Here is a 22,480-nt window from a genome sequence, read left to right as displayed (position 1 = left end):
CACGTTCCTAACACCTATAGTTTAAAAAGAACCGTCTTGAATTTTATCTGTGGCTCTGAATCTGAAAATTTGTGGCTTGTACTCAACAAATATGCACAAATGTAGGCTGATAAGGTGATGGTGTATTTTTGAAGTTTGGACAGAAAAGGACTCACTGTCTTTCTGTTTCCAGTTTTAATGCTAAACTATGCTAATCACCAAATGTCAAACCTTTCCTTAAAATATTTGATATGGTCCATGCTGGGTAATAGTGATTCAAATATTCTGAATCTAATCGGAAAGAAAATGCCTTGTTCAGAGATGTTCTTGCCAGTGCAACAAGATGTTCTGCTACAACGTTCTTTTGTTCTACTTATCAAGAAGTCCACCTCATCTTCATTTATTTTTACAGGATTCACCCAGAAGCCCAGAGGATCCTGGGGAATTCCTGCATAGCTGTAGTGAGCCTGCAACGTGTGAACTTCCAATCTGTGTCCTTCTCATCTCTGCAGCCGGTGGTGTCCCTGGTACGACTGCCGTGCCAAACACAAGCTGAGCCCCAGGATGATGTGTCTTTAAATAGTCCTCAACAGGTACGGAGATGAAAATTGAGACACTTTATGTGAGATGAAGGAGTTACCTATTTTGATTATTTTTCTCTTTTTATTACCCCTGGGTTTTAATCTCTGCTAACAGAATGGGTTAAGCCAAAGTGAGGCAGATATTTTGGAGATAAGAGAAGTATCACCCCAGACCAAATCAACAGAGTCATCTGATCTCAGTCAAACAGAAACAACACCAACATCCTGGACTGAACCGTACTATCCTGACAGCTCCCCGTCCGCAGAACTGGAGCAGGACCCCGACTTTGACTGTGAATCCAATCCAGATCAGCCTTATATCCTGTTTGATTCTGGATCTGAAGATGGAAGAACTGGTTCAGAAACATTTTATTTGGATCCAGATCCAGAGCAGACCATGGTGATTGACCTGGATCCGGAAGCAGATCAGGATCGATGCCTGCAGCTGGAGGATGAATCTGAAACTAAATGTGAAGCAGGTGGATTTCAAATTGACAACAGTGAAGATCAAAGGCCCGACTTTTGCTGCTCGCAGGAACCGGCCGATTCATCCCCCCAGCAGCCTGAAGCTGGAGCTGGGACTGAGGGGATAGAGAGTGAGGATTTCTGTGCTGTTTGCCTGAACGGAGGAGATCTGCTCTGCTGCGACCGTTGCCCTAAAGTTTATCACTTGGCCTGTCATATACCTCCTCTTACCAGATTCCCTCTGTAAGTATTGTTTGAACACCTAAACTGTATACACTCGTTTAGGATGACAAATAATGCAATCACTTTGACTTAGGCCAGTGGATCTTTGGCACTGGCAATATATGTCATCATGATATGTATCTGTTGTGCTGTCTGTCACCCCTCAGACAGCAGAGTTTCCATTAGGCATATAGATTATAGCTAAAAGTTCACGTAAAATGTCATTCCGTCTTGTCTTGCCGTGACAGTTTGTGATTGTGACTACTGACATGCGAATTCGGTAAGTATAAAATAACAGGGCCCCCGTGTGTCCTTCAGAGGTGACTGGGTGTGTACGCTGTGCAGAACTGACCAGGAGCCTGTGGAGGCCTACGACTGTGAGAACATGCACTCCTGTGGGGGAATGAAAGCACCTTACACACTGTCCAAACAGGACCAGAGGGTGAGCTGCAGCGCATAATCAAGGGTTTGGTTTCTGTGCTGCTGATTAGTAACATTGCTGAATTCAAAATGTAGTTAAATATTTTTGATTGTATACGTGTTAATTTTCTTCTAACTCTGTTCTCTCCCGAAGTATCAGCTCATTAGAAGTTGACAAGGTTCAGCTCATTAACTTTGTTTCTGTATGTCGTGGTTCTACTACTCTGCAGCGGTGTGAGAAGTTGACTCTGTTGTTGTACTGTCACACGCTCAGCGCTCCGTTCCATGAAGCTGTCAGCCTACTGGTCAGTCCAACAGATTCACATAAGAAATCTTATAAAACATCTTATGGAAATCAAAATAAATACATTGCCTTATCAGTAATGTAACACATCTGTACAAAAGTGCAGAGATACACAGTATGTATGTGTATGTACATACAAGTTTCCAAGTTTCCAAGCACTGGAATCATGTGAAACAGAAAGAGCACTATGTGACAGCATGTCATTGTTTTAACAATCTACTTACTATAAATACAGAAAACACACCTGGCCTGCATGTAAAATGTTCCACCTCACTTTTAGACCAAAACACAATGGTAAAATGACACCATTCTCTCCCACAATGATCTAATCTCTGTGAATGTGCTCCAGGCCCGAAACTACTACCAGATCATCAAGAGACCCATCGACCTGTCAGTGATCCGCAGGAAACTGGATAAGAGCAACACTCTCCACTACTTCACTGCCGAGCAGTTTGTCAATGACGTTCTGCTGATGTTAAAGAACTGCGCCACTTTCAATTACGTGCGTTTTTCACAAGGATGTGGGAATTGGAGTGGATTTCCCACTTTTAATCTAATTTCTGGTGTAATTGAATAATATCTTCACTATAGCCTGTGGGGATGAGTTCCACATGTAGCAGCAAGCTGGGCCACATTTCCATGTTGATTTATTTTAGTAGATGCAACATAAAACTGCATTACAATGCCACGGCTTAAACTAAGCATTTACAAACAAATTTGCCAAAACAAAAAACAAATACCAGTCAGATTGTGTCTATCTGTCAGTACATATTAAGTCTCAGGTGATATCTGAGACATGACTGCCTTCATTTAGATTTTTACATTTAACAAGAGACTATGGGTCTACAGCCACAGTGATCTAGTTAGCCCAGGGCGGCACGGTGGTGCAGTGGTTAGCACTGTCACCTCACAGCAAAAAAGGTTCGGGGTTCGAATCCGGTCCTGGGTCTTTCTGTGCAGAGTTTGCATGTTCTCCCTGTGCTTGCGTGGGTTCTCTCCGGGTTCTCCGGCTTCCTCCCATCATCCAAAAACATGCACCTCAGGTCAGGTTACCTGGCGCCGCGCTAGTGGCAGCCTGCTGCAGCAGCTCCCCCCTGAGAGCCCCCCTGCTGTAGTGAAGAAATTTCCCCTCGGGGATTAATAAAGTGTATAAAATAAAAAAATAAAAAAATATACTAAGTATGCCATACTTTGAGCTAAATGCTAAAATGCTCACAATGACAAAGCTAACATGCTGATGTTCAGCAGGTATGATACAACATGACATCATAGTTTAGCATTAATTTGACTAATAAGCACTAAAGAAAGTCAAACTGAGTCGAATGGGAATGTCATTGGTTTTGCAGGTAGTTGCTCATAAATGTAGAGTATTGATTAAAGCAAAATTCAAATTAGCCTAAAATTTACACAATACCTGTCCAGCCTACAGTGTTTGAAATAGGTCCAATAAAGTGATTTTATTAATTGTAAACCAGCCTTGTAAGTCAAGTATAGGTTCTGATCTTTGTGTGTTGTGTGTGTTTTCTTTTTAATCTCCCTCTGCTGTGCAGCCAGACTCAGAGGTGGCACACGCCGGCCGAAATGTGGAAGTGTTTTTCTTGAGCAAACTGAGGGAGAGCTTTCCTGACCGGACGTTCCCATCAGCCAGCCAGGACACAACGGACAGAGCTCGCCTCCAGTGGCTCAGCGGGAAGAGGAAAGAAAACTACAAAAAAAAGAGATGCGTGTTTAGTGGCAAAAAATATTACCTATGATTTTACAATGTTTTGTCAGAAACTTTTAATTGATGGAAAACATTTTGTAATTACAGTTTTTGAGAGCAATTATGTCTTACTTTGACTTACTTATAATGAAAAGTAGAATTTTGTGGAATTGTCCCATTTCAGGTACTTTCAAGGAATGTCAGGTATAAAATGTTTTTATAGAAACAGATACTAATTACAGTCTTGGAATGAAGTCAGTCATCAATGGCATTATTTAGGGTTTATTTGAAAGATGTACAGTGGATTGTCATAAATATCAAACATTTTCCTCTTTAGCAGAATACAAATATTGAAAGATAAATCTACTTTGTAAATGAACTATATGTTTTCTACTTTGTGTGAACTTTAACTCCACTAAGGGTAAATCAGGGCCTCACTGGTGTCTGTGCAGGTGGTCAGTGATCCAAGTATACAACAAAAGAGGCTTTCCACCTTTTCATAGGTGTACTGCATAGAGAGACTGTTTCTACCAACAGCTGCATATGCCGTATGGCCATGCAAGGTGGTCATGATGACAAACATATAGAAATATATGTTTTCCGATGTTTGAACCTGGTAAATTTGTTTCGGGTTATTGTTGTTGGTCACTTTGCTTCTCCAAGCACCAGTATCCCCCACATTTCCCTCACCAGGAGGTGTGCTTGTAAGCTTTTATACTGGAGCCACATATACCCTAAATTGAAATTACAATATTTGTAGAAAGAGCATCTTGTGGTTGTTTTTTCCATGTATGTGATCTTTATCTAGGTTGCGAATTTCCTTTGCATTCTCCAATCCTTGATTTGTCGATCACAAGGACAAAATACAATAAATTACATTTGTAACAATTTGATTCAATTTTTTTTGTTTATTGTACCAATGGTTGTTGTGTCTACATATAATTTTGAGCATTTAGACCTCTTAAATACATCACTGGCCAGGACAGCACTTAATTTCAAGCTAAAACGTAGATAACATATGACAAATATGAAGAAAGTTACAAGAATAGAATGATAATAATTAATAGAATAAGTTAGTTAATAGATAAAAAAAAAAAAAGGTGACCTTGAGTCATGTACCTGGAAATGGGACCAATAAAATAAACAAGAAAAATGAAATGGAACCGTAAAAATAGTAAGAATAGCAAAACTCAATTCAACTGACAATTTGCTAAATGGCAGAGAGCACCAATTGACTTCTTCAGGTAGTTTATGCCATTCCAGATAGAAAGCTCCTACTTGTATACACTCAGATCAAAATGCTCTTCTATGTAATGTGATCAGTGAGGAAAGCTGCACCATGAGTGCTTGTACCCAATAAAAGACTTTCAAGTGGACAACATTTTTTGCATTCACTGATAAAAAACATAAATACCATGTTTTTGAACCGGGTGTTCATCCTCTTAAGTAAAGAATTTGTAAGCCATTGAATGAGGAGATACACAGAACGATGAGAGTGAGCTTTTAAGGTCCAGCAGCCCTGTGGCTAATGTCACAATAAAAAAGCGGAAACGGACTGAGATGTTATTAAAGGGAGTTTTGATGTCTTGTAAACCCACTTTATTCCGTCTATTAAACCTTAGTCACAGGTCTGTCTTTGTTTTTCCTCTCCAGTTCTTTCCCCCCCCCTCTATATCCTGTCGTATTGTGCAGATGTTTCATTTAAGAACATCAAAGCCTTCATATAAGCCCCCCTTGCTGTGCCTTTCTGAAACTTGGTTAATCACTAATGCATGTAAAAAGGAGAAAAAGACCGACGTACGTCAAGCTGCACATGGAGAACATCTTCGGACAGATAAGACCTTAATGTAATGTTTAGACCAAATTCCACAGCATTCATTGGCCATGATAAGACCTATTTTTCATTCATCTCACAGGAGCCTAATTACTTTTGCACGTTTTAAGATGTATACTTCTTCCAAAAAGCTGCTCACTAAGATTTTCTGCTGGCCTTTGTGGTATTTAGACTCATTTTCTCACTTATATTCTCGATAAGCCACTGCATTAAAAGAAACCTTGAATTATTGTGTCTGAGATCGGGATAAGTGCATGATGTTTTCTTTGGACACTGCTAAGAGCAAGGCTGATAGTTCGTTACAACATCTTGTAAAAAGATGAACCACCTTTCATTAAGCTTATCTCTGTGTAAGAAAGGAGATAAATGCTGTTCATCCATTTTTCAGGACTATTTTGGGGTTCAAGAGAATGCTGTCAAACCCATAAACATCAAAATAGAATAATCCCACAGACCACCAACACACCATTAATTATCATCAGTCATTGTACTTCATAACTCCAACAGTTCATGGAAACATGTGGCAACATCTTCCCTAATACCCAAACAAGCATTTGGGGGAAAGAAGTTATTGTGATGGGTGTCATTTAATGTCACTGTGTCAGATAATCTCTGCCTTTGGTCATCTTCTATCCAGCCTGGGCCCACTACCCTCAGAATGATGGTTCGGTACAGTAAACAGGTTCAAGATGTTGATATAAATTTGTGGGAATGACAAGATAACTGAACCCACAGACAGTAAAGGATGATGGGATAGATTATAAGCACAATTTTGAACACCAAAGTCACTCTGATTTACTCCAAGCCACTGATGTTGCGTCCGTGAACTTGCCACAAAATACCCCAATTTTCCAAAAGTCCGAAAAAAAATCAAACATTTTTGTTGTTTATCTCTCCAGAAAAGTTTGAATTGCCAAGATGAATGAGCCAAGATAAGCCAAACTAAAACAAAACAAAACAAAACTTTAAACTTCAGAGTTCTATGTAAGTAGTTCAGCTGATGGTTTATTTCTGGAAAATAAATTAGGCCGCCCATATTTGAAATGCTGTTACTTTTGCAATGGCATCTCATGTTTAGGTGTAAGAATGTCTCCAGTCCAACATAACTTTTCCCATGTCATACATGAGCCATAATCTGATTTCACAGAATAAACAGAAATCTTTCAGACAGGTTCCTGGTGCACAGACATTATGTAATGATGCTGCTGATGTGCTGTGGTGCCCTTTGATGTTGATTTATATAACTTTCGTTTGTGTGTGTGTGTGTGTGTGTGTGTGTGTGTGTGTGTGTGTGTGTGTGTGTGTGTGTGTGTGTGTGTGTGTGTGTGTGTGTGTGTGTGTGTGTGTAATGTGTTTCTTGGTGTGTAGTTTTGTGGGCACATGATGTCGTCCCATGTGAAAGCCTCTGTACAGCCACGTGTTGATCAGCTCAGGGGAAATGGTTTCTCCTTCTGTGCCTGATTTAAAGCTGCTATGGATGGCTGGGCCTTCCACTGCGTGCTCACTTTGGAAGGAAAACAGAGGAATTAGATTCTTTCTGATTACAGCAGGAATGCTCGCTGAGAAAGTGAGAGGAAATGCAGTTTTATTTACATTTTTGCATCGATGGAACATGTTGTTTTTGGGATTAAAGTGCAACAAGATCAAGTGTTTCAGCCTTCAAGGATAATTAGGATCTTTAGTTTAATGGTTTGGGATTAGGTGAGATTAGGGCGAACATATTTTTACAATATGCAATATTAATAATTTTTCAACATTCTGCTTTCTTTTGATAAGAACTTGAAGTGACATGTTGGTAATTTTAGTCCTGATCAGAACTCCCAAAACTTAAAGTTCTGTGGTTCCAATTATTTTCCTTAATGCCAGCTGATTTGCAGGGTATATAATATCTAAACATTACTGAATGGAAAGAAGATCATTTGGTAAACATTTTAAAAGAAAATTCCATTTGCCTGCTTCACATTATGGATGGATTTGGATGCCCACAGTGTGGTCAGGTTGTTTTCTTTTCTTTGTTACAGCTTGTGTTTTACGGTATTCAAAGGTCCAAATCCAGGATTCTAAAGTAAACAACGGCAGAGACTGCTTACATTTGAAAAATGAGAGTTGGAAATATTTTTCACTTTTAAATTGATTGACAGAGTTCTTGGTACATTGACTAACATGGAAGTTTACAGGATACAGTTTTGGTAATCCTGAACTTCAATGTCTTTAACTGAGCCATCACAATTATAAAGAAACTAACTATGTAAAAACACAAAAACAACCCAAAATTAAGGCTTGAAATACTGCTGTAATTATTGTTGTAAAAATGCAGACAAGTGCAGCCAAGTCATGACAGCCCTCTCTGAAATCACGGGTAGAATTTCTGAATTTCTGACTTTGCATGCAAACAGATAAAAGATCAAATGAACCCGGTTTGGAAATGTGGCCAAGATACTCAGGACGAACCTGCAAGAAAGTCAGGGGAGACCAAAATGTGGTTTTAGTCAAAAGAATATTTATTTTCTTGGCTGACGTTAGTGTCTGTGAAATCGAAGCTACTGCAGGATGATTTATTGTCCTTAAGTGCCGCATTTTGTGTGGTGCCTGAAGCTGAAGGAGATGGATTGCTTGTCTGAATCGATTCCATTCGATGTCAGGAGTATGACTGATGCTGTAATCAGTGTTTTTATTGCTGGCCTTCTCATGGTTTTGCTTTTACGCTGCACTCAAAGCTTCGACTTTACTATATTGCTTCAGTCTGGTGAGCTGTGACTGCACAGTTGATAAAGTATGTGTCCAAAGTCATTAAAATGTTTTGCCCATATAATTACTGCGTGCCCTTCCTGGAAGCCAAAATATGAACAACACATCTGACTCCACATCTTTTTCGGTGTATCTGAGGAAAACAAAGATGCACTTTTTTTTTCTTTATTTTGATTGAAAATGACACCAACAAACAAGAACCATATAACTGACTTTATGTACAATTTCAATAAATTTGAACTATCTCTATTTCAACATTTGATGTCATAATTTTGACTTATTTGTTTTATTAATTTGACTTGGGTTAATGCGGGACTTTGGTACCATTTCAATCCATCCATCCATTATCTATATCCGTTTTATCCTGAACAAGGTCACGGAGGTCCTGGAGCCTCCCAGCTGACTTTGGACAAAGGCAGGGTACACCTGGACAGGTCGCCAGTCCTTTACAGGGCCAATTATAACCTTAGAATTAATGAATCGTATTTTAGTGCAGCATTTTGATCCATGGATATGGCAAAAAAAAAAAAACAAAAAAAAGATTTATGTTATTTGCAAACGTTTTACTGATATGCTCTGTCCGAAAATCTTGCAAATGCATTTATCAAAAACATTTCCTTGTTGTGTTGATAAAAATTTAACAGATGGCACTACTTTTCTCTTAAAATGATTTTTCTGTTTTAAAAAAGCGGTAATTTGTAGGAAACAGGTTTGAAAATTATGAACTACAAAGTGATAAAGTATAAAATCATTTAAATGTTTTACTTTCAAAGAAAAAAAAATCATTATTAATAGTTTGACAGCTAGTTGGTCTGTTTAGATATTTATATAAAAATGATTTAGTAGTAAAGAGCAAGTCAAAACTACCCCAACAGATTTGGGCTTATCTATGATAATATATCTTTAATACTGTAAATCCAAATAAGATTATGTTATGATGTGAATGAATTTTGCCTCATTAATTTGACTGTGCACAAGTCTTTGTTCATTATCATACAAGTATGTTGTGATTTGGCTGCGAAAAGGGGATTTGTTTTATTTTTGCATGAATAGGAAAAACAAAAGACATAAGTTGCCAGTCTAAGTTTTGCAGATATGATTTTTATTAACATTCTGTGACTTGGAGGAGATGTCCTTCAACATTGTTTGTCTTTATGTAAATAAATACAATAATTGGGTGGCATTAGGCTTCTGTCAAAAATAAGCAGTAGCCTATAAACACAATTTATTGACCACATACATTAATCTGACCTAGCTTCTTGCATTTGATATTTCCCTACATTCATTGTTTCTTCTTTTCCTTGCTGGGATGGGTTTCCATAACATCACTCTGTGAAGAATTACACAAATGTCCTTAGATGGCTGCAAGACTATGGTTACACTGTAGAGTAGGACCAGCACAATAGGTTTAGTCAGTCATGACCTTTGAGGAACCTCTGTGTAGGAGGGGGCAGAGACAGAAAAGAGATATATAGGCGCCCGAGAGGAAAGAAAGAAGGAAAACAGACTAGGAAAAGAAAGGAGACAGAGAGCAATACTGGATAAAGGAGAGAGAAAAACAGAGAGAAAGAGAGGTGTGTGTGAGAGAATAAAAGATCTCCAAGCACACAGACTGAGAGCAGAGGGGGTGGAGGTGGTGGTGGTGGTGGTGGTGGGGTGCTTGTCTCCCCCCCCTCCCTCTAGTTTTAAAAAGGTGAAACAGCTCTTTGAAGAGTAAGAGAGGGGTGGGGGGGTGGCAGTCCTGTACTTCACCCTGCCTGGACTATAAGGAGTATTTAGTGTGCCGACACTAACCCAAATACCAGACACAACACAGAGCTGCAGCCAGAGAGTCAACTGAGGACCTGACGGAACACAGGCATGAACGACATCAAGCTGGCTCTGCTGGGGAGCCAGGGGGCTGGGAAATCAGGTGAGTGGCTGGAGAGCGGGGTTTTTTTCCAGACGTCTATAGATGTCTCTGGTGCTTTCTGTACTTTCAGTTAAAACTCCTGAACAAGATTTTTAGACCTGTAGTAACTCCTAAGAAATGAACCCAATTGACTAAATCTGGCGACAAATCAGTATAATTTCTTCTAAATTCAGTGACAAGAGTGAAGCTTGATGGTATCATAAATCAGTTTACCTGCTTGTTTTTCCATTCAGACATTCAAACAAATTGACATGTTTTTGATTGTAATCTATTAGTGTGTGATGATGTAATACATAACACTCCTGAGGTAAGAATGCAAAATATTATTGCTTACAAATATATAGGGCTTCATCAAATGCCTAATTTCCTGAGTGACTAATCTGCAGATTATTTTCTTTTTGCTCAATCAATTTTGTCAATTTGTTTGATTCATGAAATGTCACTGCATTGTGAAAAGTGTCACTTGCAACTTCCCAGAGTTCAAGGTGATGCAGTTATGTTATCTTGTCTAGCCAATAAAGAAAAGTTGCAAATAGTCACACTGGAGAAAATGAAGCCACTGTTTTGCATATTTAAACCATTTTTGAGTAACAAAACTGTTACTGATTAAATTTCCACTGATCAACTAATGCATACATTAACTAATTTTGCCTGAGTTTGCCTGTTCAGTGTCTCTTCTGACATTGAAGTTTTATTAAGTTTAAGGTCAACGATTGCTTCCAGTATAATGACAGTCTTTCTTTCAATACAAATTAAAGTGTGATTATAAAACACTTGCAATCTGACTAAAAAGGTTTGCCTGTGTATAATCCAGTTAAACATATTTCTGGGAGGATTTAGTTTTATAGGAGTCTCCATCAACAAGTATGCTGAAATTCAGCACGAATACTTTAGAGAAAACTTCCCACATGGACCCTGAACGGCATGGGAGGATGAGGATGCTGTAATAAAACAAAAAGTCCATGGAATAACATTATGATGTAACACACTGCTTAGAAAGCATTTTTTTAAGATGTATTTCTTGGACATGCTTGCCTTTATTCGAAGGGGACAGTAAAAGAAAGAGAGAAAATAAAGAGGAAGATAGTAGAGGAATGACAGGCAGAAATCAGGGCTGAACTGAACCAGGGTCTCACTGCTCAGTACATGTGCCTAGGTGGTATACTGTACATACTGACCACTCAGCCATCAGGTTGACCTCTGAAAATGTTTTAAGAGATTTTTTTTTTCTTGATACTCCTTTTTCAGGAGGCAGTATTTTGAATACACCATGAGTTTTAGCTCTTATAATGAAATGTTATCCATTGATATCTGAATGGCATACATGTCCATTTTCTCTCCAACCATTTCGCAAAGGAAAGGTGAGATTTGGTAGTTGAAAGTCTGAAACTATAATGGAGTCAAAATGAGCTAGTGTTGTTTTATGGGTTTTACAAGCTCACTTTCTAACTAGCTAATTGCAAGCGAAATTGCAATTGAGCATGAAAGCTGAATCTTGATCTTGTAAACAGTATTTTGACAAGAAAAAGTGGAAAAAAAGAAAGAATTAATAATTAGCACTGTTTTCACAGTGATCAACCATTTCTAATCACAAACTGGAAGACCTCTTCACACACATTTTTGAAGTTTGCTAAGTTACAGTAGTACAGCTTTGAAGATACGCGATACTAACAGCCAGCTAACGCTGCATCAGTGTCATATCATCTAAATCCCACGTGCTGACATGTGAACAAATTTGGCAGGATTTGCCCCATCACTAATATCAAAATAAAATCCAACATTAACGCTCATACAATTAATTTAGCTGGGTTTGTTTATATTTGGTTTCACTTGGTAATGAACTGATACAAATGATATACATAACAAAACAAATTTACTCAATTTAGTCTGGTGTGACTAACATTGGTCTTACTAAAATGTTTGAACACTTCTACTCGCGCTTCCTGTGGGTTTGGTACCTGCCTAACTCTTAGGTACATAGATTTGCTTTTGGAGCTACCCAAAGATTCTGCCAGTTTATTTTTTATAGGACTTTCAATAGTTTACGTGACCATAACTTAAATGTGCAAGGTCAGACACATTCCACATTGTATTTTTAACTGGAGTGAAAAATGCTGTGGAGGCAGAGGTTGGGGGAGTTATAGCACCCTTGTTGCTGCTTCGGGTCTTGATGCATGTATTAGTATTCAGTCTCATGGTGCTGTGGGTTCTACTGAGTGACTGGCTCTACTGTATTCAAGCTTCATAAAACAATGGGTTGTCTCCATTCTCGCTGCCTGGCGGTGAAGCAGAGCTGTCACTGTGGAGATGCTGTATAAGCCTCTGGAGGCTGTATGTACGTGTCCTTTTAATTCCTACTCTTTGCAGCTCTGCTTCTTGCTTTCAGTGTATGTCTTGTTGTTTTGCTTCCTATTTAACACCCTCAGTCTTTTCCAGAATGCATGCATGAGCAATTTTCTGTACTTGTGTGTCCCTGTAGCGTAAGTATAACCTCTGTACAACCCCTCTAGAGGCCTACCATCAGAAGCAAGCTTCCAGAGTTTAGCCCCTGAAACACCAGCCTTTTATTAAAACTGATTGTCTGTGGGACCAAACTGGCCCAGTCAGTCAGTTTTATGTGTAGCTTGCAGTGTAGAGGTAAAACAGAGAGGGAAAATGTAACCATTCAGCTTGCCAAAATATGCTCACAGACCTTCCAGAAAAGCCATGCAACCTCTTTTCATGTGAGGCTACAGTTTCACTGCTCCAATCCCAAAAACTGTTGGCATCATTTTGTGCCTGCGGGGATGAACGAGGGTCTTGTTATTTATTTTTAATTTTTTTTGCTAGAGTGAGACTAATGATGCCATGATTATTATTATTATTTTTTTTTTTTTAACTTCTTTCCTCCAGCTGTCCTTGTGCGGTTCCTGACCAGACGCTTCATTGGTGAATATGCCTCGAATGCCAGTAAGTGATTCCAGATTTGATGAAATACACTTTCATGAGGGTTTGATTTTTGGCACCGGAGAGAAGAGCTTATGTACACACACCATTGCTTTTCAGTCACTTAGAGATGTATAAATTTCGCCTGAGCATGCATGAGTTTAAAGGGAAAATCTGTCCTTTTGGAAAATAGGCTTTTTTCCTAAGAGTTAAACAAGAAAATAATCGAGTCTTCTTTGCTGTTTTGCCCCTTTTCAGTATTTGTGCTAAAGCTAACCTTCTCGTGATGGTAACTTTATGTATGAAGGACAGATATATCAAACAAAAAAACAACAACAAGCCTTTAAGAGACAAGGATTTCATGTTCTTTTCTTCCAACCCCAACCATGTTGTTTTTCCCTAATTGCAACCATGTTCTTTTACTCTAACCCTAATCACATTGTTTTTCCCTAATCCTTACTACGTTGTTTTTTCCTAACACCAACCACGTGTTTTAGCTGTAAGTAAAATGTTCCTGTAAATCACATGGCTCTACACATGCAGTAGGTATCATTTGGTAGTAGGTATCCATTACAGGAAAATGTGTAACTGTCACGCCGAGACATGCCAAAGCGTGGCTATTTCACGTTTTACTGTAGTGGACCAGGGTGTCCATTTCATGTTTTGCTGTGATACCGGGCTGTCTTGGCATAAATCAGCATCTTAACCACTGAAATATTATCAAAATACAAGATTTAGCAAATTCCAAACCCAACATACTTGTAGCATGAAGAACAACCAATCAGGATCATTTTGATGAATGTAGAATTCTGACATTAATACTTCATTACTGACTGTTTTGAATCCTCATCACAGACTCCCTGTACCATAAAAGGCTGTCGATTGATGGCAGGCAGCTGAATCTGGAAGTTTTTGACCCCTGCTCTCAGGTACAGAATATTTCGAACACACCCAATAAGACTAACCCATCAAAACTTTTTTTTCAGAGCTATTAACAGAATGATATTAGAAAAGCACAGCTGCCACTGGATGCCATACTTTCCTGTTTTGAGATGTTTGAGTTCCAACCACATTTCACCAGGTGGACTGCTCATAAACCTGCTCACAGTGAGATTTGCCCTGCGCTTAATGCAGGGATGGCTCTGAGAAGGTATAAGTGAAACAATTAAGAATCTGAGATAATGAGAAGGAAGTCTTTTTTAAGAACATACACACAAACCACCCATGTAGAGAGTACATTTTATATTCTAACATTATTTTGTTTGACTAAAGATTGTCATTTGTTAAAGGCCAGACCATAACCAACATTCATTTTCCCTATATATATATATATCATAGTCAATATAAAATGTCTGTAAGAGAGTCTCACACAACAACAGTAAAACACTGGCTGGTTTCGAGGCAGCTGGCGTAGCTGGAGTGTACGCCCTTGACCTTGAGCGAGCCGTGGTCATATATTTACCTCGGACCGGCACGTGTGCGATCTACGCAGCATTTAAAGTTGGGAATCCTTACGGTTTATGAGCGTATCCAGAGGAGATGTATGCTTTGAAGAAAGAATCCACATAACCCACTTCTCCTTCAACAGAACTAAAGGCCTGAGAGGCCTTTTACTACAGACTTAGTATTTCATTAGAATACCCCTAGACTCAGCAGAACAAAGAGCGGTCATTGTCTTTGTCAGTTAAACTCACTGTACGTTGTCTTTTTATAGGGAACACTGAGTTGATATCCTACCCTTCTGACCTTAAAAAAACTAAAGAGTTAAAAAAAGAAAGGTCTTAAATGGGTATTAACTGTTCGGAAGTTCTGTTGTGCCAGGGCTCAGACTTGTCCCAGTATGGGCCTCATGTCCTTCTTACTCTGTTAATGTCTCTTTAAGGTCACAAAAACTCTTGTTTTACTATCGCCCAGCAAATGTTATGATGTTGTTTAAGTTACACCTTGAAATATCTTCTAATATGTCAGTTATAAAATCTAAAAGCACATTCATGAGCAAAAAGAGGAATACCTAAGAGAAATTGGAAATATACAAGTTTGAAGTAAAGTCTGTGTTACAAGATGTTTGTAACACTTTAACATTAGCAACATCTACAAAGTAATCTAAAATCACAACATGCAAATAATATAAAATCCAAAATTACTCACTGTCACAAGGGCCACAGTGAGTCGTCCTTGATTTGATGTTGATAAAGAAAAATATATGGGCCAAAATAGAATTTAAAAAAATATATATACTGTAATGCCACAACAGTTGATTATATCCCCTTAAAGTGTCATTATATTTTAAATAGCTTGCTTTTCTCAAAAGAATAATGGGTCAGTGATTTAAACCAATTGATATTACTTTTTGCCAGTGGGGCAAATTATGTTGAATTTAAAGCTAATGGTGATGAGTTAATACACTGTACGAAGAAACACATTGTAAAGAACAACGAACAGTCTCTCCTCGACTGTAAAAACAAATCAGCCAACTGGTATACTGTGGAAAACAAATAAAATCTGGTTAGTGGGAATCCAAAATAAAAGCAGGTGTTCTTCTTGGCAGAGCTCAGAGGCCAGGTGTATACTGGAGGAGCCGGTGGACTGGGCAGATGGCTTTGTGGTGGTGTACAACATCGGTGACCGCACCTCCTTCATCAACGCCAAAAACATCCTGCGGCAGATTAAGGAGGCACGCGTAGACAACTGCAAAGGGTCAGAAGTAACACAATGACACTGTTTGGTATAAAGGAGTTGAGATATGGAGGATCAGAGTAGCCTTTAATTTCAAACTATTTACAGTAACTTTAAGGTAGTCCACTAAGGATACATCAACAACTGTTTATCTGATATTTATCTGATACTGAGGCAAAATAATTTTTGAAATGAGTCTCTCAAATTTTTCTCCTGATTTATCCAGACTGTGCAACTGACAATCTGTCTATTATCAGTTAAAATAATTGTCTGTTGTTAAGTGAAAACCACATGTGATTTAAATTGCCTGCAGCAACGAGACATTGTGGCATTATGAGTTCTTCCAGTGAATTTGAAATGTGTTAAAAGTGTTGATTGACTTCAGTTAAACACCAAAACATGACCGTGGCTGAAGGATGATGTTGCCTCATAACTGTTCGAGGTACAACTGTTTGCTAACCACTTCAACTGATAGGTCAGTGTTCACAACTTGTTTTCACTGCCCTCAAGTGGTCAAAAACAAAATCAGTCAATGCAAGTATAAAGTTCAGCTGCAGGTACAACGTTAAAATAATCACAACAGTAAAATGCCACAAAAATATTTACACCCACTATATAACCTGAACATGCTGCAAACGCAATAGAACAAAACAACATAGTGCTGCCCTACTTTCTTTGGAGCTGAACAGGGATCTTCATGCCAGTTTGAGTTTGAGGAATGCTGGGATTCCTGACCACCTCTGAGAAACTCAAACTGATAAATCATGCATGATTTGAGAGATTCACTGAAAACCTGCAAGCATCTTGTACATTTGGTGCAAGGAAAAATGTGCCATCCACATCCATCAAGCTGCCTGGCCATGAGCCAAGGCATCCTGCTAATGTGGGGGAAAGACATGTCGTGATAGGTGTTTGTGAATAAATGTAGATCAGTGTTTTGTGGAGGAGATAAGGGGTGGACATTATCTGTACGTACAATGCAAGTAGCCTAAATATTTGCACTGGGTAGGGCATGTTTACTGGAGGGCAGTGGATTTGTTGGATTGCTGATGCTGACCTAAATTGGAAGTAGTACAAACATGAATGTTGGACACAAAAAAAAATCCAGTATTTAAAGTTAAAGGTACAAATATTTTCAGTACATCATGAGCATCCACTGAACGAAGAAAAATCTGTACCGGTAAAATAAATAGGAGATTATTAAACTTTTTAGTATAGTCAAAGTACTTTGTATTGGCTTCTCCTGGTTTATAATTACATTTTGTGTCCTTTAAACCTTTTGATCTAAAACGTATGTTTGAGCAATGTTTCTCCAGACAAAACATTTCAATGATGTGTACAACAGGATTTACATCCCTCTGCAGAACAGGGTAATTATCCAGGCAACTGATGCTTTTATTTGATCCACATCCTCTACATCTCACCTGTCCACACTCTCAAACGTCTCTGTTTCAGGGAGACGGATGTTCCTGTGTGTCTGGTGGGTAACAAGCAGGACCTGTGCCACGCCCGGCAGGTGCGTGAGGACGAAGGCCGCTGCCTGGCGCAGGAGAACCGTTGTCATTTCCAGGAGGTCTCTGCAGCCGAGAGCTACCAGGACATCGCCAACCTCTTCACGCAGCTCATCCGGCAGGTGATGGAGCACCTGAAGTACAGGGCGGACCGACGACGCTACAGCGGCTCCAAGTCCATGGCCAAACTCATCAACAATGTGTTTGGCAAGAGGAGGAAGTCGGTGTGATGATCCCAGTGCAGTCGGCAGCGAACCAGATGGATGGACAGTCATGTTGCTGGTTTTTATGGCGTCAGATCAAAGGGAAAGGGCCACAATGTAACATGCTGGCTAAGAAACTGTTGAGAGACAGTGGTATATAGACACTAACACTGTGTTCATGTTGTGAGCAGCAAGGATGGTTAGTGGGGGGTCTTGAATGGTGTCCATGGGTCTAGTTACAGGTAAATATTTTTGTAAACATTTTTATCAGTTTTTAGAATGTTGATTGCTTTGGCTTTTGCGTTGGATATTTTTCTCTGAGACAGCTATTTAGAACTGGCTAATTAGGTTGTGACCAAAACAAAACCTTCCAATTTCTCAAACTATTTGAGTTACTTTCCCCTGATGAGTGTTATTTTATGAAATATTACTTTTTACATCTACAGTCTCACATGTATTCTGGCTAATACGACATGGGGTTGTTATTCACAGTGTGTACTTGGCCACACATTACAAAAACCAGATCTAATCAGGCAGAGAAAATGCACGTGTATCATGGTGTAGATGCCCTTTCATAAAACAGTTAAACAGTTCCCACGTATGGTGCTTATTGTTATCACCAGTTAGTTTTAGCAGAATGTTGCACAAATGTGGCCTGAAAGTTTAAAAATCTGGATTTAAATCCAAGTAAACTCAAATAAAAGAATAGAACCAAATCTTCCATTGAAGGTTTTCTTTGAAGGTTTGGTTTGCACAACACTAGCTACTTTCCAAACATAATTTCTGGCTGGTTTATAGCTGTATTTTAATTATTTTTTTTAAATTTTTTTATATTTATAAAACTTGAGACAAACTGGAGAGCTTTGACTGACTATGATCAAAGTATCCTCCATCTTTCTCCCATCAGACAATTCTTCCATTTATCTTAAAGCAATATCACAAAGTCAGCATGCAGGACTGCTTAGCTGTTGATGTGGCAGCAAAATTCGGTCTAATTTATCAGCTTGTTGGCTAAAAGTGCAGCATGCTGAGTTAAAATATCAACTATTTGAGTCTTAAGTTTACGTAAAGCATCCCTTTGTTCTGTGAGAGGTCTATTTGACTGTCAAAGCAAAGTAATGTTTCCTTAGCTCAGAGTTACTGCTCAGCATGTTTTGTAATATCTTAGAATTGGAAAATGTCAGTTTTAATGCATTTTACTGACAGTTTAATGAACATTATGTATATTTATAGAAAATATTTTCATAGTAATGCTACGCTTTGGAAGCCATAATGTTCATTTTAGTAATTTACTGCGCTGTTGATTGTAACAGGCATACTCTCTAAGTTAATTCCACAGTACAATAATAGTATGTAACAATGTCATCTGCTATACAAGATACAAACAAAATTGACTTCACCACTGGTCAATATCACAAAACTTCTAATCAGATAAAAATCCTGTCCACCTGTCCAGTACAGTTTTATTTATTTTTATCCAAAGCCAAGGAGACGAATGATGCCAACAGAATGTTTGAGCAGTTAATGAAAAGTCCATGTTTAAGATTTGACTGCAACCAAAGTGAGTGCACCCTTTATGAATGAGACGCCACTCTTCTTTTTGATGACAGATTGGATCCTGCTGGGCATGGGTGATACCAGTCCCGCTCAAATCTGTGTAAAATGTTCTACAACCTACATTTCCTCACATATGGAGCTGTGTTGTTACACGCAATGATGTTTTCTTGTGTTTTTTTGTCACTGGTGAATGGATCTAGGTTGTGTTTGTGGGCCTGTATTTTTAATTGTAGTCAATCTTACCTGTTTGTTTTTAATGATACATAATATCATATACCCCATACATCAACTTAAAACTAATACAATTATTACAATCATTATAGTGACATTCACATTGTTGTTGTATTTTGTATATACGTATTTACTAGTAAATAGAAAAAATTATTGTATTTATTTGAGTTAAAGAAAACTGAAAAATATCTTTAATGTGAACCCAAGAAAACTAACACACCAATTAAGGGCATGAACTCATTCAATGCTGTTTTTCTCCTTAGATCCAGCTATATCACGATGATGGTGTGCATAAAAAATGCACCACACATCATGAAAAAAAATGTATACAGTGTCTTGTAGATGAATGTTCCTTTTGTAAATACTGTAAAAACATTGGTTGTTCCAGAGGAAATTAAAGTTAAACATAGCTTAATAGGATGACTTTTTTTAGTTCTTCAGAGGGGCTGCTGTAGCGCTTTGAGCTTAACTTTAATTAGATGACCGTGAGAGGAGGCATTTCTCTAAAGCTTTCGGAGATGAGGAATTTCCTGTGTGTATTTGCTAAGAATAGCAGGACTAGAGGCAGGAGAAGTGAGAGATGCACCATTGTCAGACTGTTTTGGCCTCTAACTGTACCCACATATTTCCACCAGATGGCAGCACAGCTATCAAAACATCATGATGATGTGGTTTGCTGAATGATTTCCTGTTCATGGGTCTTGACAAATAATCCACTAAATAAATTCAATAAAATCCTTTTCACAAAGGACACTTTGAGTTATCACAGTGGGGGTGTATTACACACAGGTGTATTAATGATGGCTGCATTCCATTTAGGGCAGGTCTCACTCTTGTTCATGCTACTTCACTGTCATGGCTTACTGGGACATTTAATGGAAGTAAGCATCATTAATTGCAACTGTGCTTTCCCTACTGTGACAGCTCAAAATGTCTGCCGTGAAAAAGGTCTATTGATGTTATTTTTTCTTCTAGTTCGTAGTCTGTCTGAGTACTACAGTGTATATTTGATAAGCGTCCAAAGAGAAAACATTTTGAATCGTGTCGCTCAGTAGAGAGCAGTGCCCCTTTTAGTGTAACCAGTTTGTTTCTAACAGTGTGTATAGGGTCCAGAGAAGTGACCAGTTTTTTAAAATTATAATTTAGAATTTATCACTTAATTTTATAAAACATTGTTACTTACTTGCTGCTTAAAAAACATGACTGAGCTGCATGAGCCAATCAAACTTCCAGTCTTGCATCAATCTTAAAAACACAAAATCTCACCCTGTTTCTGGCATTAATACAGATATTTTTGTTAACTTCATTCTATTTACACACCCATAAACTAAATGTTTTCTTAGCTGTGGACCTGTAGTTTTTCCAGTTGTGTTATGTAAGGAAGAATTTATATTTGTTATTTTTCCCCAACAATTTTTTCTCTAATTTGTCATCCTTCTACATTTATTAAAAAAGAAAACAAAAGCGATAAAGATAATAGATTTCACAGACTGCCCTCCTGATGATCCCTTCAGAGAGAACAATCAGAGAGTAATGAGTGTATCTAAAATAAATATAAATCAGAAATCATGCAGTGACTTTGACCATTAGCTCTCTCCAGGCATGGATGGATTACTAATTAGTTCCATCATACACAGGTTGAAGGATTTGTGGCGGTCCTGCGCCAGAGCTTATTCATACCACTGCTAACATTTGTTGTTAGAAAGTCAATCAAATGACTGCAAAAAGAAACCAAATGAGAAATGATCAAGGAGAAGCAAACCAACAGCAAAGAGATGCCAAACAAAACACACTAAATTACCATAGATGACATAAAATGAGCATAAAGAGACAGACAATTGGCACAAAAAGATACAAAATAACAATAAAGGAAAATAAAATAAACAAAAAGAAAAGGGAAAATGGCCACAAATGGATGTAATAATGGTTTGCAAAAAAACAAAACACAAATTAAAATTAAAAAGAAAACTACTGAAGATGCAAAATGATTTACACATGGATTTGACACAACCACAAAGACATGAAAAATTACTAGGAAGGTGAAGCGGGGCCTTTTAAACTTCAGCACACAGGGACCCATTGTCTCATAAATTGTCCATGGATACAGTTCAGTGTTTCTTTTAATATAATCTATAGAATTAATGTATGAAGAGCGCCAGTGTTGGAATACTGGAGGAAAATACTAATTGCAATAAATGGATATCATTCTACCGTAGTATTTTTTAAGAGTAGTCATCTTTCTCTGCTGTAATGTGAATGTCAGGTTAAGAAAATACATTGGAAATATCAAAAGCCCCTTCTGACATATTTCAGATAGACTCAAGCCAGCAGGCTCCAGATCAGGCCAGATCAAAGCACAGACTGTTGGTGCAGAAAGATGACGACATGGAATCTGTAGCCTCCTACAAGTGAAATAAATCTGTGTTTTTGATCAAATTGTCTCTTCTGACTGCTCAGGCCCTCTTTACTGCATCCAAGTAGAGAATATTTAGTGAAGAGCAGACAGGAAGCACTACAGCCCCTTAAGTTCATCATCATCATCATCATCATCATCATCATCATCATCATCATCATCATCATCATCATCACAGCACAGGTGGCAAATGAAAGCTGAATCTCCACAGGAGTCTGGCAGTGTTTTGGGATCAGTGAAAATAGAAAATATCTCTCCCATCTAATATTTTTCATCCATCATTCCTTTAACTTCTCAAGCCAATCCTCAGACATTTGCACTCTGAATCACTTGCAGGTATCCTTTTTTAGTGCAGTGTATATTATCTTGCAGACATTTTTGTTACAAAGCTTTAACACTTTTAGTTTTTCAACAAAGTCTGATGTTTTCAGAGAGGTGCATTTCTGCCTTGCTCAGGAAAGACTTCTCTTACTCCTCTAAAAAAATGCTTTGCTGCACAGGAAGTCATGCATTTTACATTTCCAGCATCAGCAACATCACTTTGCTTTAAATACATAAAAAAAAAAAAAAAACTGTAGTTGGCAGGAGCAGCCATAGCCATTGAAAAAGAAAACAGCCCCACCTACAGAGACTGAATAGAAAATCTAAGGAAAAAGACATGACAGTGCCTCCCACTGAGTCTGACTGACAGGTAATTTCTGGAGAGAGCTGTGCAGACACACAGCAGGCATTTGCTTGTAATAACAAAGATGTCCAGAAAAGGCCCAATAAATAAAACAGGTAAAGTGAAAATGTGT

The 22,480-nt window shown here is 38.3% G+C and overlaps 2 protein-coding genes across 2 annotated transcripts in view; both read left to right on the top strand.

The window, feature by feature from the left end:
* LOC138619177 (nuclear receptor-interacting protein 3-like) overlaps window positions 1–22,480 on the top strand; it is a 260,883-nt gene that overhangs the window by 19,628 nt on the left and 218,775 nt on the right. The gene's annotated exons all lie outside the window — the stretch shown is intronic.
* On the top strand, window positions 9,956–20,426 carry LOC138619165 (ras-related and estrogen-regulated growth inhibitor-like protein). The gene is made up of 5 exons (XM_069695453.1): window positions 9,956–10,167; window positions 13,060–13,116; window positions 13,948–14,021; window positions 15,641–15,789; window positions 17,224–20,426. The coding sequence occupies exons 1-5, from the start codon at window positions 10,116–10,118 to the stop codon at window positions 17,507–17,509; spliced, it is 618 nt and encodes a 205-aa protein (XP_069551554.1). The 5' UTR covers window positions 9,956–10,115; the 3' UTR covers window positions 17,510–20,426.

The sequence above is a fragment of the Brachyistius frenatus genome, unplaced genomic scaffold (assembly GCF_029030835.1).
Source record: "Brachyistius frenatus isolate BFR_SWC_R1_liver_20210118 unplaced genomic scaffold, ASM2903083v1 Contig_19, whole genome shotgun sequence".
NCBI classification, from domain to species: domain Eukaryota; kingdom Metazoa; phylum Chordata; class Actinopteri; family Embiotocidae; genus Brachyistius; species Brachyistius frenatus.
This window is presented reverse-complemented; position numbering and strand designations above follow the sequence as displayed.